This window comes from Amblyraja radiata, chromosome 3 (assembly GCF_010909765.2).
Source record: "Amblyraja radiata isolate CabotCenter1 chromosome 3, sAmbRad1.1.pri, whole genome shotgun sequence".
NCBI classification, from domain to species: Eukaryota; Metazoa; Chordata; class Chondrichthyes; order Rajiformes; family Rajidae; genus Amblyraja; species Amblyraja radiata.
The window spans coordinates 49,274,510-49,291,907 of NC_045958.1; the positions used below are offsets into that span (position 1 = coordinate 49,274,510).

The 17,398-nt window shown below is 40.7% G+C and overlaps 1 protein-coding gene across 1 annotated transcript in view; it reads right to left on the bottom strand.

Annotated features, from left to right (window-relative positions):
* Positions 1–2,582: 2,582 nt before the first annotated feature.
* Positions 2,583–17,398, bottom strand: part of slc27a6 (solute carrier family 27 member 6) — a 77,174-nt gene continuing 62,358 nt past the window's right edge. The window contains exons 7-10 of the mRNA XM_033017775.1: positions 10,355–10,553; positions 8,231–8,328; positions 6,667–6,797; positions 2,583–3,005 (exon numbers count right to left, since the gene is read on the bottom strand). Of these exons, the coding sequence (XP_032873666.1) occupies positions 2,829–3,005; positions 6,667–6,797; positions 8,231–8,328; positions 10,355–10,553 (605 nt within the window). The 3' untranslated portion in view covers positions 2,583–2,828. The remainder of the gene's footprint in view (positions 3,006–6,666; positions 6,798–8,230; positions 8,329–10,354; positions 10,554–17,398) is intronic.

A 17,398-nucleotide genomic window follows, 5' to 3' on the forward strand; every position in this document is an offset into this window, starting at 1 on the left:
CAGTCATTTGTTATGTTCCCTGCCAGTTTCCTTTCATAATCTATTTTCCCTTTCCTAATTAAGCCCTTTGTCCTCCTCTGCTGGACTCTGAATTTCTCCCAGTCCTCTGGTAGGCTGTTTTTTCTGGCTAATTTGTATGCTTCATCTTTTGTTTTGATACTATCCCTGATTTCCCTTGTTATTCACGGATGCACTATCTTCCCTGATTTATTATTTTGCCAAACTGGGATGAACAATTGTTGTAGTTCATCCATGTACTTTAAATGCCTTCCATTGCATATCCACCGTCAACCCTTTAAGAATCAATTGCCAGTCTATCTTGGCCAATTCACGTCTCATACCCTGAAAGTTACCTTTCTTTAAGTTCAGGACCCTTGTTTCTGAATTAACAATGTCACTCTCCATCCTAATGAAGAACTCAACCATATGTGGGGCCACGCACAACAAGACTGCTAAATAACCCTTCCTCATTACTCAATACCCAATCTAGAATAGCCTGCTCTCTCGTTGGTTCCTCTACATGTTGGTTTAGAAAACTATCCCGCATACATTCCAAGACATCCTCTTCCTCAGCACCCTTGCCAATTTGATTCACCCAATCTATATGTAGATTGAAGTCACCCATTATAACTGTTTTATCTTTGTTGCACGCATTTCTAATTTCCTGTTTGATGTCATCCCCAACTCCACTACTACTGTTAGGTGGCCTGTACACAACTCCCACTAGCGGTTTCTGCCCCTTAGTGTTTCGCAGCTCTACCCATATCGATTCCACATCCTCCAAGCTAATGTCCTTCCTTTCTATTGCATTAATCTGCTCTCTAACCAGCAACGCTACCCCACCTCCTTTTCCTTTCTGTCAATCCCTCCTGAATGTTGAATATCCCTGGATGTTCAGCTCCCAGCCTTGGTCACCCTGGAGCCATGTCTCCGTGATCCCAACTATATCATAGTCATTAATAGCTATCTGCACATTCAACTCATCCACCTTGTTACGAATGCTCCTTGCATTGAGACACAAAGCCTTCAGGCTTGTTTTTACAACACTCTTACCCCTTATACAATTATGTTGAAAAGTGGCCCTTTTTGATTTTTGCCCTGGATTTGTCGGCCTGCCACTTTTACTTTTCACCTTGCTACCTATTGCTTCTACCCTCATTTTACACCCCTCTGTCTCTCCGCTCACACATTTAAGAAACCCTTTCCCTTTAACTCCATCCTCGACTATCCCATTTGACACCCCACCCCCCTTATTCAGTTTAAAACCACCCGTGTAGCAGTGGCAAACCTGCCTGCCAGAATGCTGGTCCCCCACCTGTTAAGATGCAATCCGTCCCTTTTGTACAGTTCCCCCTTACTCCAAAACAGATCCCAGTGATCTAAGAATCTAAATCCCTGCCCCGTGCACCAGTTCCTCAGCCACACATTCAGGTCCCGTATCTCCCTGTTCCTGCTCTCACCAGCACGAGGAACTGGAAGCAAACCGGAGATAACAACCCTGGAGGTCCTGCTTTTCAGCATTTTTCCGAGCTCTCTAAAGTAAATGAAAATGAGATGAGTTGTTCCGCCTGCCCTGTGCTTGAAACTGAAATGGCAATGGAAATTAAATTAAATGAAAATATGATGAGTTGTTTGGCCTGCTCTGTACTTGAAACTGAAATGGCAATGGAAATGAAATAAAATGAAATGAAAATGAAATGAGTTGTTTGGCCTGCCCTGTGCTTGAAATTGAAATGGAAATGGAAATGAGTTGTTTGGCCTGCCTGAAACCACTCATTTTGGCCCACAAGGCCCCTGATCCAGGCCAGGATAGACATTCCTCCTTCATTGCTGTGATCTGCAGAAATAGATGAAAAATGTCTAAAATTGATTCTCCACCCTCTCGCCCGTCTCAATCACAGAGTCTCTCACCTGTTTTGGGCAGAATTTCTGCCAGTTTAAGAGCTGCCAGCTCACCAGCCCTGAGTGACTGAGCTGCTGGCCCACCAGCCCTGAGTGACTGAGCTGCCGGCCCACCAGGCCTGAGTGACTGATCTGCCGGCCCAAAAGGCCTGAGTGACTGAGCTGCTGGCCCACCAGGCCTGAGTGACTGAGCTGCCAGCCCACCAGGCCTGAGTGACTGAGCTGCCAGCCCACCAGGCCTGAGTGACTGAGCTGCCAGCCCACCATGCCTGAATGACTGAGCTGCAAGCCCACCCGGCCTGAGTGACTGAGCTGCCAGCCCACCATGCCCGAGTGACTGAGCTGCCTGCCCACCAGGCCTGAGTGACTGACATTGTAGCCCAATAATCCATTCGGCCCACAATGTCCATACTAGCCCTCTGGAAACCAGTCCCTTCAGCACACAACACCCATACTAGCACTCCAGAAAGTGTCCCCCCCCCAACCTCCACTGGCCACAAATATAGGAATTGGTGGAGAGGTGAAATATTGCATTGGGGGGACCAGCCCTCCCGTGTGAACATGGGACCCAACGGGTCCCACTTAGTCTAGTGAGTCATATCAGTACTGCAGGGCATCACAATAAAACACCTGGGAGCATTAATAACTAATTTATCCAACTAAAAAAAAACAAATTCCGATTTTTATTAAAATAGTTTATTAACTATTTTTAAAATGTATTTAATATCAAGAATGCAGTTTGTTACTGAACCACAAGTTAAACATATGTACAAGTTAAAAAAATCCTGCAAAATTACACCTTCTGATAAAATGTTGATAAAGTACAATTGCTATTAAAATTAATGTTACAAGATTATTTGCTAATCATATGAACACTTTGGATTTCTGTGATCATAATATCAAAATTCGCCAAATTTGAATACGGCTCATAATTTTATTTTGAATGACAAAATATCGTTGTATATTTCTTCCGTCATAGAAATGTAAGATTTCTCAGAAGTATCCAGGAAATACAAGGGGTCACTTATTATTTTATGATTAAATGCTTCTTCTACCAAATTGATTTTTGTCCTCTTGAATGTTCCAGTCATCTCCATGGTTTTCTAAATTGTAGTAAAACAAATAGAACCAGGTTACAATTTGAATTTTTTTCCCACCAAAAAATCATCTACTTTAATCGCAGTGCCCATTCTACCTTTATCTACAGTTATCAAAAGGTTTCAATGGCTCAGGGTCATTGGGTCATACTGCATGGAAACAGGTCCTTCAACCTAACTTATCCATGCCCCATCTACACTAGTCACATCTGTTCACGTTTGATACAGATCCTTCTAAATGCTCCCTATCCATGTATCTGTCCAAATGTCTTTTAAATGTTGTTATAGTACCTGCCTCAATCACCTGCTCTGGCAGTTCGCTGCATATACCCACCACCCTCTGTGAAAACGTTGCTCAGCAGGTTCTTATTAAATCGTTCCCCTCTTACCTTGAACCGTCCAATAGTTCTTGATTCCCTTACTCTGGGTAAAATGCTCTGTGCATTTACCCGATCTATTCCCCTTATGATTTTATGCAGCTCTATAAGATCACCGCTGTGCCTCCTACACTACAAGGAATAAAGTCCTAGCCTGCCCAACCTCTCCCTATAGTTCGGGGTGCCTGTGAATTTGGGTTAAACTCTGCATTGCAGCCATCAGTCTTTGTTGGGAACTGACATAATTATAGAAGATTGGAGCACAAAATCTATTTGTGTCTAATACCGATTCGAATAGTCCATTAGCTTATCTTATGGGACAAGGCGTTACTGGTAGACACAGCATTCTGGGACAGTCCTGATCATGGGATGCCAAATCAAGATCATGGTATGGTGATTAATCCAAATCACAAGGATTCTGGGCGTCCAATTCATGTAGCTCAAGTGTGATGGTAAACAGGATCGGGGATTGTTTGGTTGGAAAAATAATAGATTACTATCCTATCATTTTTCTGGGACTATTCAAAATAGTTTCCATTATATTCTTGCCAAAGACACATAAAATGTGTACTTCATATGTACTTTTGATAGGCTTTAATGACAACTTGTCCATTTTAGAAATGCAATTTCAATCCCTGTTGATTATGAAAGATGTTTTCAACAAATGCCTCTAAATTATTTGTCAATGATTCCCAAATGACAAATAACTTCAATTAATATTTACAATAGTATTAGCATTTGGTTTATGGATTACTAACTATTGATTATTTTTAAATTTTCTTCCATTACAAAGTGATTTAAAAAAAAATCCTTTTAGCACATTTCCTTCTTCCATCCACATTTCCAACACGGAGTGCTAGGAGGTTACAAAAATGTTCATTTCAAAACTTTCTGCCCATCTTCTATTTGCCCCTATCTCAGAAACTACTCACCTTTTAAATTACATTTAGGGCAGTAGCCCTCATCATTTAAAATGACCCCATATCTCAGTTATTTACATTCAACTTTACATTCCATTCCACGAAACATATTTTCTTAAGATAAAAGTATCAACTTATCCATGTATGCTATAATCAATGTCATTTTTGCCTGCTTTCTCGCTCACACAGTAATACCAAAATAGTCCTGATTAAGTCACGAATAAAATCTTTAGTTGCTTGGACTAGAGATGCCTATCTGTGTCAGCAATTCAGCAGTTTCCACATCATTCATCAGTCAAGTCGATACACATTCACAGTACTTTTCCAAACTCTACATCCATCAGCTCTTCGCCTCAGTTCATTTAATTTAAATCTATTCAACAAAATAGCCTCTCCACTTTTGTGGTAGAGGATTCCACAGATTCACCAAAATTAGAGTGAAAAGAAATCACCTCCACTCAGTCGTGAATGTCTAACTCCATATCCTGAATAGGTGATTCCCTTGTTCTAAATTGCCCAGCCTAGCCCAGACCCAAAACATTAGCTGTTTCCCTTTCCACAGATGCTAGAAGTGACATTCCTATTCCTTGTCCCATAAGAAGAAGGGTTTCGGCCCGAAACGTCGCCTATTTCCTTCGCTCCATAGATGCTGCTGCACCCGCTGAGTTCCTCCAGCAATTTTGTGTACCTTCCTATTCATTATGTGTTTTTCCCAATCATAGCTGAATAGATGAAGCGAGACACAAATTGGTAAGTCGCCTTACTTCATAGCTGGTCAGTTAACAGTCATAACCAGATTCAATTAAATAGAAAATAGTAATAATATGTTACATATTCGCTATCTGATCTGCTAAGTGTTTCTTGTGTTATAGTACATTAAAAAGTACAGCACAGTAACAGGCCCTGTCGGTAACACCAAACATAACAGAATAAACTAATCTCATCTGCCTAAACTGGATGTTTAAGAAGGAACTGCAGATGTTGGAAAAATCGAAGGTAGATAAAAATGCTGGGGAAACTCAGCGGGTGAGGCAGCATCTATGGAGCGAAGGAATAGGTGACGTTTCGGGTCGAGACCCTTCTTCTTCCCGCCCCACCCCCACCTCAGTCTGAAGAAGTGTCTCAACCCGAAACATCACCTATTCCTTCGCTCGATAGATGCTGCCTCACCCGCTGAGTTTCTCCAGCATTTTTATCTGCCTAAACTGGATCTCCTTTTACTTTAAATTTCTTGTTGTTTGTTTTTAGCCAATGGTTTCTCATTCAGCCCTTGCACAGCTTATCAGAACAGTTCAATCTTCCATACTTAGTTCTTACTGCTCTTCATTTGCACCACACTCCTCATCGCATCAGCTTTCACAAATACAAACATTTGGTTTCATTCTAATGCTGCAATGCTTAGTTCTATAACGATCACTGTTGGCATTAGATCACTCGTCTATCAATTCCTGGCTGAGTCTGTGCTTTCTCCAACTGAATTCTGACTTAGAGAAAATCATTTTGTTTGTCTCTGTTTATGCCTATTATGAATTTGGATTTGAGCCCCAGACTTCTTTGCTCGCAAAAATAATTGCAAGTCACTGCCAGTGAATACCACTGCATTATACCAAACAATATTACCTCAATGATTTAGGGTGTAACAATAGTACATACTAGATCTGAACTGGACATTTGTATCTCTCATTACTTACTTCAATAATTTTTGAAGGTAAAACTGCATAGATCAGGCTAACACACATTGCTAAGTCGCCTTTCTTTATAGATAGTCAGTTTTCAGTCGTGATCAGATTCAATTAAATATAAAACAGGAAAAATTATATAAATGTTAACCAATCCCTATAAGTGAGTTGTCTTGCTTGACTCCGAACCATCCTCCTGCATACTTCACTCAGTGGCTGGAAAAATTGTGGCCTTTATTTTTTTTGTTTTGTTTTAAAAGTCAACTGATCATGTTATTCAAAGTACAAAGTGCTGGAGGAATTCAGGCAGCATTTGTGGAGGGTATGCACAGGTGACGTTTTGGGTTGGGACCTTTCTTAAGACCCCTTTTCTGCACAGTTCCTGTAAGACCTGTTGAGTTACTCCAGCACTCTGTGTTTTGCTTGATCCCAGCATTTGCAGTTCCTTGTGGCTTGATTATGTTATTCCTTGTTTTTATTATTCCCTTGATTTAAAAAAATATATCTTAATTGTTTTTTATATGTCACTTTAAAGCAACAGCATTTTGGAATTGAAGATGAAAGCCCTCCTATGATATTCAGCTATGACCAAATATATCCTATTCATATTTGGTTGAATGAGTGACCCTTTGAGTGTGAAATCAAACTTCCTTAACGTGCTAAACTGATTAAAGTATCTGTAAGCATTGACCTGGATCCTTAGGAAGCGTGGGTAAGCATAGATTGGCAGATATTTCACCACATGGTTATATACTTTATTCCCGTCAAACTTCTGATCTGGTTTCAGGATAATTGCTGCCATTCCTATCCTGCCTTCATATCCTGTGAGAAGGAAATGAAATGGTTAATTAAAATTTGGCCAACCAAGTTAAAAATAAGAAAAAAATCAAATGAATCATTTGTCCCATACCTAATTTAAATATACATTCTGATTTCTTCAAATCTCTCATTTGGTATAAATTTAAATGCATCACTTTTCATTATTTCTTCCCCAAATTCCATAAGTTGTAATCTAGCAAAAAGCTTTCATGCCTTAACAGTTTTTCCATTTCACCCCTTTATGATGAGAATGATTTCCTGTATAAAATATTAATTTCCTATCATGCAATGACCTATGCTACCTCCCTTGGTTCCCCCTAACTCCTATCACACCATGACTTAAGAAGCCTATACCAAGTCTCCAATGTGATTATAAACTCCTTCCCAAAAACTTCAACCGTCGTTTATTCTTTAGGAATATAGTTTTTGCCCTCTATGATGAATTTCCCCCTCAATTGTATGATTGACACTTTGAACATTTGAAATTGCAAAAGAATTAGTTTAAAAATAACAATAACCACAAATAAGGGGGTAAAAGTGAAAACAGAGTTGACAAAGGCAAAGAGAAGAAAACAAAATGATATGGCTAAAGAAGCTAAGATTCCTATATAACAGGGTTAAGAAAGATTGGATTTGGAGCTGAAACATTAAAAATAGTGACAGGGAGATGTAACAAGAGGATAAAGGATGAGCAACATACTTTATTATTAAATTATAATTAATGTAAGGAAAAGTGCTAAAGGATAGAGGACAAACAATACTAAGAAATAGATTCCTCTGCAGATTTCTGCAAGCCACTTCTCAAAACCATTCACTATTTTTCTTTGGTTTCTGTGAATCTTTTGTTAAAGTTATGGTAAATAACAAGGACAGGTTTTCTTTGAAACAACTCTTTTTTTCAAAGAGTTGTTTCACTGTGTTTTCAAAAGCAAATAAAAACACTTCAACTCTGTGATGCCTTCCACCCTTCACTGGTACCCATTATTTTTTCATCCATTGTATACTTTGAGTCAGAGGTAGGGCACAGAAGTAGTGTTTTGGTTCACTAGGCCCGCACCAACCATTAATCATCTATTTACACCAATCCCACTTCTTAGTCTTCCCACATTCTCATCAATTATCCACTAGATGTACACACTTGGGAGAATTTACAGTAGATAGTTAATTTATCAATGCATACATCTTTGGAATGTGGGCGGAAATTGAAGCACCCAGAGGAAATGCATGTGGTGAAGGAGAGAATGTGAAAACCGCACACAGCCAGCACCTGAGGTCGGGATTAAACTGTCACTATTGACAGTAGTAGATCTGCTAGCTGTACTTCTCTGCTGCCTGAAGTTGTTGGGAAATACACCAGTAGATGATTCTTAAGACCTGACTGCGACAATTAGCAAAATAATTAAATCAAAGACTATTTTTATGCAGTCATTCTTCACCTGTAATAACTATGCCATACACATTGGCTTCTTCCACCAAGTCCAGCATTTCAATTACTTCAGCCACTTCTGTGGTTGCAACATTTTCCCCTTTCCATCTGAAAAAGAATGACATTCAGGAAGTAGAGCTATTTTAGGTCCAATATTTTATGGTTCATGCATTTACATTTAGCAAACTTGTTTTTTAAATGTGAAACTGGATCCATGTTCCCATGTTTAATGCATGGAGTATATAAAAGCTGTTATGCCCACATCACGTATCTTCAGGGATCATTTCCAGATTAATCAGTTACCATCAAGAAACAAACCGGGCTGATGTTTTGAGCATCAGTTGCACAGCAACAACATCATAGGTTGGGAAGCACATCTGTCCCCTGCTGAGGAGGAACTTGGATTGGGGTTGGGGGAAGGGGAAGCCATAATCCATGCACATACCAACGATAAAGGTAGGATCGATACAAAGGTTTGGTTGAAGGCGTTTGAGCAGCTAGAATCCCAATTTAAAAGCAGAAGCACAGGAGATAATAATTTTAAATTATCAACACATTAGTAGGATCATGGAGGTGAATATGCGGTTTGTGGTTTAAGCGATTGGTGTTGGAGACAAGGGTTTTGTAACATTAGTCATTGGCATTAGTACTAAGGAAACATAAAACCATTTTAAATTGCAACCATGGCTTACAAAAACATAGATTCCAAGTGGATCCATGTAGATTTGTCAGAAAAGTAATGGTATCAGAATTACGATCAGTTCAGAATTCAGCAAAAATTATAGATCCCATAAAGCCAGGAATAATATACTATGATAGAACAAAGACACAACAGAACAATTAAACTAATACTTTGGTTCTATCTTCATGGAAGAATATGCAACAGTACAACACAGGAACATGCCATTTGGCTTATGATGTAGGTGTCGACCATGATGCCAAAATGGAGAATATAAATAACTTCCCAGTGATATAAGGGAATCAAAGAGCTACTGAATATGAGGAATTCAATGAAATTGGTATTAATTTAAAAAAATAATGATGGAGAAATCAATGGCACTGTATGCTGCTAAATCCCCTGGGACTGATAAGAAAGGATGGGTGATTGCTTGTGATCATGCTAGTCACAAAATTCAATGATGACTTAGATAAGGAAAATAAAATAATGGTCCTAAATTTGCCAATGACACAAAACTGAGTGGGAATGTTAATTGTGAGGAGAATGCAAAATACTTGTTCGATTTAGACATTTTATGTGCATAGGCAAGGCTGCAGTGGACATAGTATAAGATGGGTAAATACAAAGGTACCAACTTTGGTAGGAATCGCAGAGAGGCATTTTATTTCAATGATAATAGATAGGAATATTTGAATGTACAAAGAGATCGAGTTTCCTTGTATACCATTACTGAAAGCAAACACACAGCAGCAAGTAGTTAAGAACATAAAGTAAGAGATTGTGAATGTAGGAGAAAGGATATAATGTAGCATTGCTTTTCTTTTTACAAATTTTGCTAAATGTCCCGATTTTTGTCAGAATAGAGTGGGGGTTAGCTCGATAGACAGCATATCATTAGCATACCAAAATAGAGCAAACTCCCATTTTTGCAGGGATATTTCTCTGAATGAGTGGTATACGTCATTCTTCAGTTTACATTAATTCTTTGTTGAAATAAGGTACTGTTTTGAAAAAAAGCTGTGAAGTTTTTTTCTCCCTATGAATGAATGAGTAGGTTTATTGGCCAAGTATTTACATTCAAGGAATATGCAATGAAAGCAGATAGACCTCAATTTTCATTCTGGAGGTATGCAATTTCTGTTGTGGGCTTTTGATATGACATCTATAGCACCATTCTGGACCAGTGAATGACTGAAGTTCTTTCATGCATATTGAATTTCACAATGTGTAAGATATCAAGTGATTTGACAGTGCAGTTAGCTAGTGTGAAAATCAATTTAACATGAAGTAAAATAAACACAATTTATCCCAATTCAACAGTATGATTTTTCCAATGTTAGTAGAGTAGTAATAAAAAGTTGCTCTCTTAGCCTCTAGCTGTTAACTTAACTGAATAATAATTTTCCTCCTTGGCTGAATAAATGATTTAAGATGTTCCAGTTTATAATCTTTTACCTAAAGGTGTCCCCAATCCGATCATGAAAGTAAATATAGCCATCTTCGCTCTCAGACAACAGGTCTCCAGAATTCAAGTACATGTCACCCTTTGTAAATACATCTCTGAAGAGCTTCTGTTCTGAAAACTTCTTGTTTCCAGCATAACCACTGAATGGATTCCACTTAGTCACCGAAGATATGAGGAGTCCAGTCTCACCTACCATGGGGGAGAACGGGTTGATTTAAACACTTTGCGAGAGGAACACAATAAAAATGCAATTTAATTGGAATACAATGCCCCGTACTTGGGCACTACTCCAACTACATCTGGCAGTTCAATACTTGTATTTATCTATTTATGTCCACTAAAATATTATTTGATTGTTTTGGCTGTTGTGCTGCATGTTGTAATATGATAGCAGATTTAAAAAAAAAAACAAGATTTCAGAATGGGAATGGAAAAGTCAGCCCCAACTTGCAGCACCATCAAGTTTGCTTCCAGTGAGGTTGTACAAGGACACCCAGGTCCCTTGGTATCAGCAAGTTCCAACAGCAACAAGACAAAGGCAGTGAGTGAAGAACCAAAGTCTACAGGGCATCAGTGCTGTGTGTGATGTCAGCATGTGTAGGTGATTGGTGGGTATTTATTTCCAGTCTCTTCTGATCGGCCAAGAGATTTAAATCATGGGACATTACTGAAGCTAAGGAGTGCAGGTTTAAAATAATTAATCCCAACTAATTAATTAAATGGAACAGATATGGCTAGACAGACAATGTGACATAGCTACAACATATGAGCACTGGTGAAAAGCAGAACTACAGAGACAATAACCTCAGATTATTATCTGAGCCACATGCAAATTGGCAGAGAGTATTTGAGATCAGCGTAGTAAACGTTTGTCTCAAAGATAGGTGCAGGAGGAATTGTTTCATGGAACACCGGTGACAGACCTGGTGGAAGAGTGCTGTTCCATTGAGATGGGTTTCATTTGTTTAGTTTAGAGATACAGATGGGACAGTGTTCAGGCAGATTGCATAGCCAAGAATATATGCAAGGAATAACATTAATTAAAGGAGGAAATGGTTCAAGGGATGAGAAGTTTAATAAATCAAAAGCAATCAGAAAACAGTGGTACAGGGTAGTGAGGGGGCAAATGAAATGCAAAACGTGACATGAGAGAAGAAAGTAAACATAAAAGTATGAAGCGGATATTGGAATTAGAGTAAGCAACAACCGTAAAAGCTCAAATGTTAAGGAGAAAAGGCAGCTTTTCTAACAAGGTATAGGAGTTGATATATGTAGGAAGGAACTGCAGATGCTGGTTTACACCGAAGATAGACACAAAATGTTGGAGTAACTCAGCGGGACAGGCAGCATCTCTGGAGAGAAGGAATGTGTGACGTTTTGGGCCGACACCCTTCTTCAGACTGAGAGTATATTTTGTCTGCTTCACTGCAAAATCTCCTCAAGGTATGCCAACTTTGAAGAAGTTCTCTTCCTCTCTCCGACGAGAATTATTCTCAGTCTGAAGAAGGTCTCGACCTGAAACGTCACCCATTCCTTCTCTCCAGAGATGCTGCCTGTCCTGCTGTTGCTCCAGCATTTTGTGTCTATTATAGGAGTTGACAGCACAGATGGAAATAAATAACTAAGATAGCTATTACAGAGATATGGTTTTAGGGTGACCAGGACTAGGAACTCAATATTTCAAGTTTTTAATGTTCTAAAAGAATAGGCAAAAAGGGAAAGGAGGTGGAGTAAAGTTGTATCACAAAAGTATCAGAGAGCAATGATATAAATGAAGTGGTTCATAATGTGGGACTTGTCCGGGTAGAAATAAGGAATAGCAGAGAAATGAAGACAAAGATAGAGGTCCGCCCTGCAACCCTGAAGTCTAACAGATGGGCGAAGCATGAAAGGAGAAATGCCATAGGCCTATTGGAAGAGAAATGCAATTATCAAGTGGAGTTATTATCCACAAATTAATTGCATTAATCACTGTGCAAGAGACATTTGTGGAGTGCGTCAGTATAGTTTCTTAGAGCAATACAGTAAATATGTGGGCAAGCTATTGTAGATTTGGTCATGTGAAATATGGTACAATTAATATCAAATCTGGTATTTAAGGATCCTTCAGAGATCAGTGGTCATAACTTGGTAGGTCCAGATAAATATGAGAGGCAAAACATTTTTTTTTGTCCAAATCTAGTGTCCTCCACTTAATTGAGAGCAATTACAAAGATATGAAGAAAGAGTTGCCTGCAGTGGAATTGGAAAATAGGACGTAGGAAAGGTCGATGGAGCAGAAAAGGCTGATATTTAAGCAAATATTTCATAATGCTCAGTAATTTAAAGAAATTTATCTAGAGGCCCGGGACCGTTGGAGCGAGTGGAGGAGGGTCAGGGCGGTGAGTACTTAAATCGGGCGCGGGGCTTGTTTTCACAGAGGCCCGGGACCGTTGGAGACAGTGGAGGAGGGTCAGGGCGGTGAGTACTTAAATCGGGCGCGGGGCTTGTTTTCACAGAGGCCCGGGACCGTTGGAGACAGTGGAGGAGGGTCAGTGCGGTGAGTACTTAAATCGGGCGCGGGGCTTGTTTTCACAGAGGCCTGGGACCGTTGGAGACAGTGGAGGAGGGTCAGGGCGGTGAGTACTTAAATCGGGCGCGGGGCTTGTTTTCACAGAGGCCTGGGACCGTTGGAGACAGTGGAGGAGGGTCAGGGCTTTTACCAAAACCCGTAACGTTCCACACTCCATAGGGAGGGTTCTGGTGGAAGCCGCTGATTGGCGGAAGCAGACTAGAGGAAGCAGCTGATTGGGTGCAACCTCAGGTTAGCATTTCTGCTTTCTGGTTAAAGGTACAGTGCTTTAGTAAAGGTACAGTGAGCTAAAGGTACAGTGCTTTTTGTTTATATAATAAAGGTGCAGTTTAAAGGGCAAGAGGGAGCAGCTGTTTTTGTCAGATACCTGCTGATTTCTCCCTGCAGTTTCTATTGTATTATACTGGTATCGGATCCAGGGTAAGGCGAGAGAATGACAGTCAGAGCAGTGTACTGTTCTGGATGTCAGATGTGGGAGGTCATGGTGTCGGATGGCCCTCCAGACGTCCACATCTGCACCAGGTGCAGAGAAATGGGGCTCCTATGGGACCGTATTAGGTTCCTGGAGCAGCAGCTCGATGACCTCTGTCTGGTCAGGGAGAGTGACGAGGTCATAGAGGGGAGTTATAGGGAGGTGGTCACTCCAAAACCACGGGAGAGAGACATGTGGGTCACGCTAAGGAAGGGCAAGAGGCAGAGGCAGGAACGAGGGAGTACTCCAATGTCGGTACACCTTGCAAATAAGTACTCCTGTTTGAGTACGGATGGGGGTGACAGCCTACCCGGGGATAGCAACAGCGGACGGGCCTCCAGCACAGAGACCGGCCCTGTTGCTCCGAAAGGTGGGGAAAAAAAGAAGAGGGCAATTGTAATTGGGGACTCTATTGTTAGGGGGTCGGATAGGCGTTTCTGTGGACGCAGTCGGGAGACCAGGATGGTGGTCTGCCTCCCTGGTGCCAAGGTCTCGGACGTGTCTCAACGCATCCAAGATATCCTGAAATCAGAGGGAGAGGAGCCTGAGGTCGTGGTACATATTGGTACAAATGACATAGGTAAAAAAAGTGAAGAGGTCCTGAAGGGAGGATTTAGGGAGTTGGGAGGAGAGTTAAGGAAAAGGACCAAAAAGGTAACAATCTCAGGATTACTGCCTGTACCACGCGACAGTGAGAGTAGGAATGGAGCGAGGTGGAGGATAAATGCGTGGCTGAAAGACTGGTGCAGAGGGCAGGGATTCAAGTTTCTGGATCATTGGGACTTCTTTTGGGGAAGGTGGGACCTGTACAGAGAGGATGGGTTGCACTTGAACCCGAGGGGGACCAATATCCTGGCAGGGAAATTTGCAAAGGTCACTGGGGAGACTGTAAACTAGAATGGTTGGGGCGAGGGACTCAAATAGAGAAAGCTAGTAGACAGAATGGGAGGCAGGAAGCAGAAAAGGGAAGCACTCGGACACAAGAGGAGAAAGAAAAAAAAGGAAATAAACAGAGAAGAAGAGACGGGGGGTTTCTTAAATGTGCATATTTTAATGCTAGGAGCATTGTAAGAAAGGTGGATGAGCTTAGAGTCTGGATAGACACCTGGAAGTATGATGTTGTGGCGATCAGTGAAACATGGTTGCAGGAGGGCTGTGATTGGAAACTAAATATTCCAGGATTTCGTTGCTTCAGGTGTGATAGAATTGGAGGGGCAAGAGGTGGAGGTGTTGAATTGCTAGTCAGGGAAGATATTACAGCAGTGCTTTGGCAGGATAGATTGGAGCGCTCATCTAGGGAGGCTATTTGGGTGGAACTGAGAAGTGGGAAAGGTGTAGCAACACTTATAGGGGTGTATTATAGACCGCCAAATGGGGAACGAGAATTGGAAGAGCAAATATGTAAGGAGATAGCAGATATTAGTAGTAAGCACAAGGTAGTGATTGTGGGAGATTTCAACTTTCCACACATAGACTGGGAAACACATTCTGTAAATGGGCTGGATGGTTTGGAGTTTGTAAAATGTGTGCAGGATAGTTTTTTGCAGCAATACATAGAGGTACCTACTAGAGGAGGGGCAGTGCTGGACCTCCTGTTAGGAAATGAGACGGGACAGGTGGCGGAGGTATGCGTTGTGGGAGCATTTCGGGTACAGTGATCACAATACCATTAGTTTCAATATAATTATGGAGAAGGTCAGAACTGGACCTAGGGTTGAGATTTTTGATTGGAGAGAGGCTAACTTTGATGAGATGCGAGATGATTTAAAAGGAGTGGACTGGGACATTTTGTTTTATGGGAAAGATGTAGAAGAGAAATGGTGGACATTTAAAGGGGAAATTTTAAGAGTACAGAATCTTTATGTTCCTGTTCGGTTGAAAGGAAACAGTAAAAATTGGAAAGAGCCCTGGTTTTCAAGGGAAATTGGACATCTTGTTCGGAAAAAGAGGGAGATCTACAATAATTATAGGCAGCATGAAGTAAATGAGGTGCTTGTGGAGTATAAGGAATGTAAAAAGAATCTTAAGAAAGAAATTAGAAAAGCTAAAAGAAGATATGAGGTTGCTTTGGCAAGTAAGGTGAAAGTAAATCCAAAGGGTTTCTACAGCTATATTAATAGCAAAAGGATAATGAGGGATAAAATTGGTCCATTGGAGAGACAGAGTGGACAGCTATCTGCAGAGCCAAAAGAGATGGGGGAGATATTGAACAATTTCTTTTCTTCAGTATTCACCAAGGAGAAGGATATTGAATTATGTGAGGTAAGGGAAACTAGTAGAGTAGCTATGGATACTATGAGTTTCAAAGTAAAAGAAGTACTGACACTTTTGAAAAATATAAAAGTGGTTAAGTCTCCAGGTCCTGACAGGATATTCCCTAGGACATTGAGGGAAGTTAGTGTAGAAATAGCCGGGGCTATGACAGAAATATTTCAAATGTCATTAGAAACGGGAATAGTCCCCGAGGATTGGCGTACTGCGCATGTTGTTCCATTGTTTAAAAATGGTTCTAAGAGTAAACCTAGCAATTATAGACCTGTTAGTTTGACTTCAGTGGTGGGCAAATTAATGGAAAAGTTACTTAGAGATAATATATATAAGCATCTGGATAAACAGGGTCTGATTAGGAACAGTCAACATGGATTTGTGCCTGGAAGGTCATGTTTGACTAATCTTCTTGAATTTTTTGAAGAGGTTACTAGGGAAATTGACGAGGGTAAAGCAGTGGATGTTGTCTATATGGACTTTAGTAAGGCCTTTGACAAGGTTCCTCATGGAAGGTTGGTTAAGAAGGTTAAACTGTTGGGTATAAATGCAGGAATAGCAAGATGGATTCAGCAGTGGCTGAATGGGAGAAGCCAGAGGGTAATGGTGGATGGCTGTTTGTCGGGTTGGAGGCAGGTGATTAGTGGGGTGCCTCAGGGATCTGTGTTGGGTCCTTTGTTGTTTGTCATGTACATCAATGATCTGGATGAAGGGGTGGTAAATTGGATTAGTAAATATGCAGATGATACCAAGATAGGGGGTGTTGCGGATAATGAAGAGGATTTCCAAAGTCTACAGAGTGATTTAGGCCATTTGGAAAAATGGGCTGAAAGATGGCAGATGGAGTTTAATGCTGATAAATGTGAGGTGTTACACCTTGGCAGGACAAATCAAAATAGGACGTACATGATAAATGGTAGGGAATTGAAGAATACAGTTGAACAGAGGGATCTGGGAATAACCGTGCATAGTTCCTTGAAGGTGGAATCTCATATAGATAGGGTGGTAACGAAATCTTTTGGTATGCTAGCCTTTATAAATCAGAGCATTGAGTATAGAAGCTGGGATGTAATGTTAAAATTGTACAAGGCATTGGTGAGACCAAATCTGGAGTATGGTGTACAATTTTGGTCGCCCAATTATAGGAAGGATGTCAACAAAATAGAGAGAGTACAGAGGAGATTTACTAGAATGTTGCCTGGGTTTCAACAACTAAGTTACAGAGATAGGTTGAATAAGTTAGGTCTTTATTCTCTGGAGCAGCAGAAGGTTAAGGGGGGACTTGATAGAGGTCTTTAAAATGATGAGAGGGATAGACAGAGTTGATGTGATCAAGCTTTTCCCTTTGAGAATAGGGAAGATTCAAACAAGAGGACATGACTTCAGAATTAAGGGACAGAAGTTTAGGGGTAACATGAGGGGGAACTTCTTTACTCAGAGAGTGGTAGCGGTGTGGAATGAGCTTCCAGTGGAAGTGGTGGCGGCAGGTTCGTTGGTATCATTTAAAAATAAACTGGATAGGCATATGGATGAGAAGGGAATGGAGGGTTATGGTATGAGTGCAGGCAGGTGGGACTAAGGGAAAAAAGTTGTTCGGCACGGACTTGTAGAGCCGAGATGGCCTGTTTCCGTGCTGTAATTGTTATATGGTTATATGGTTATAGAAAGGTCATCGAAGCTGTCATGAAAAATACTACATAAAAAATGGAAGCATGAAAAGCAGTT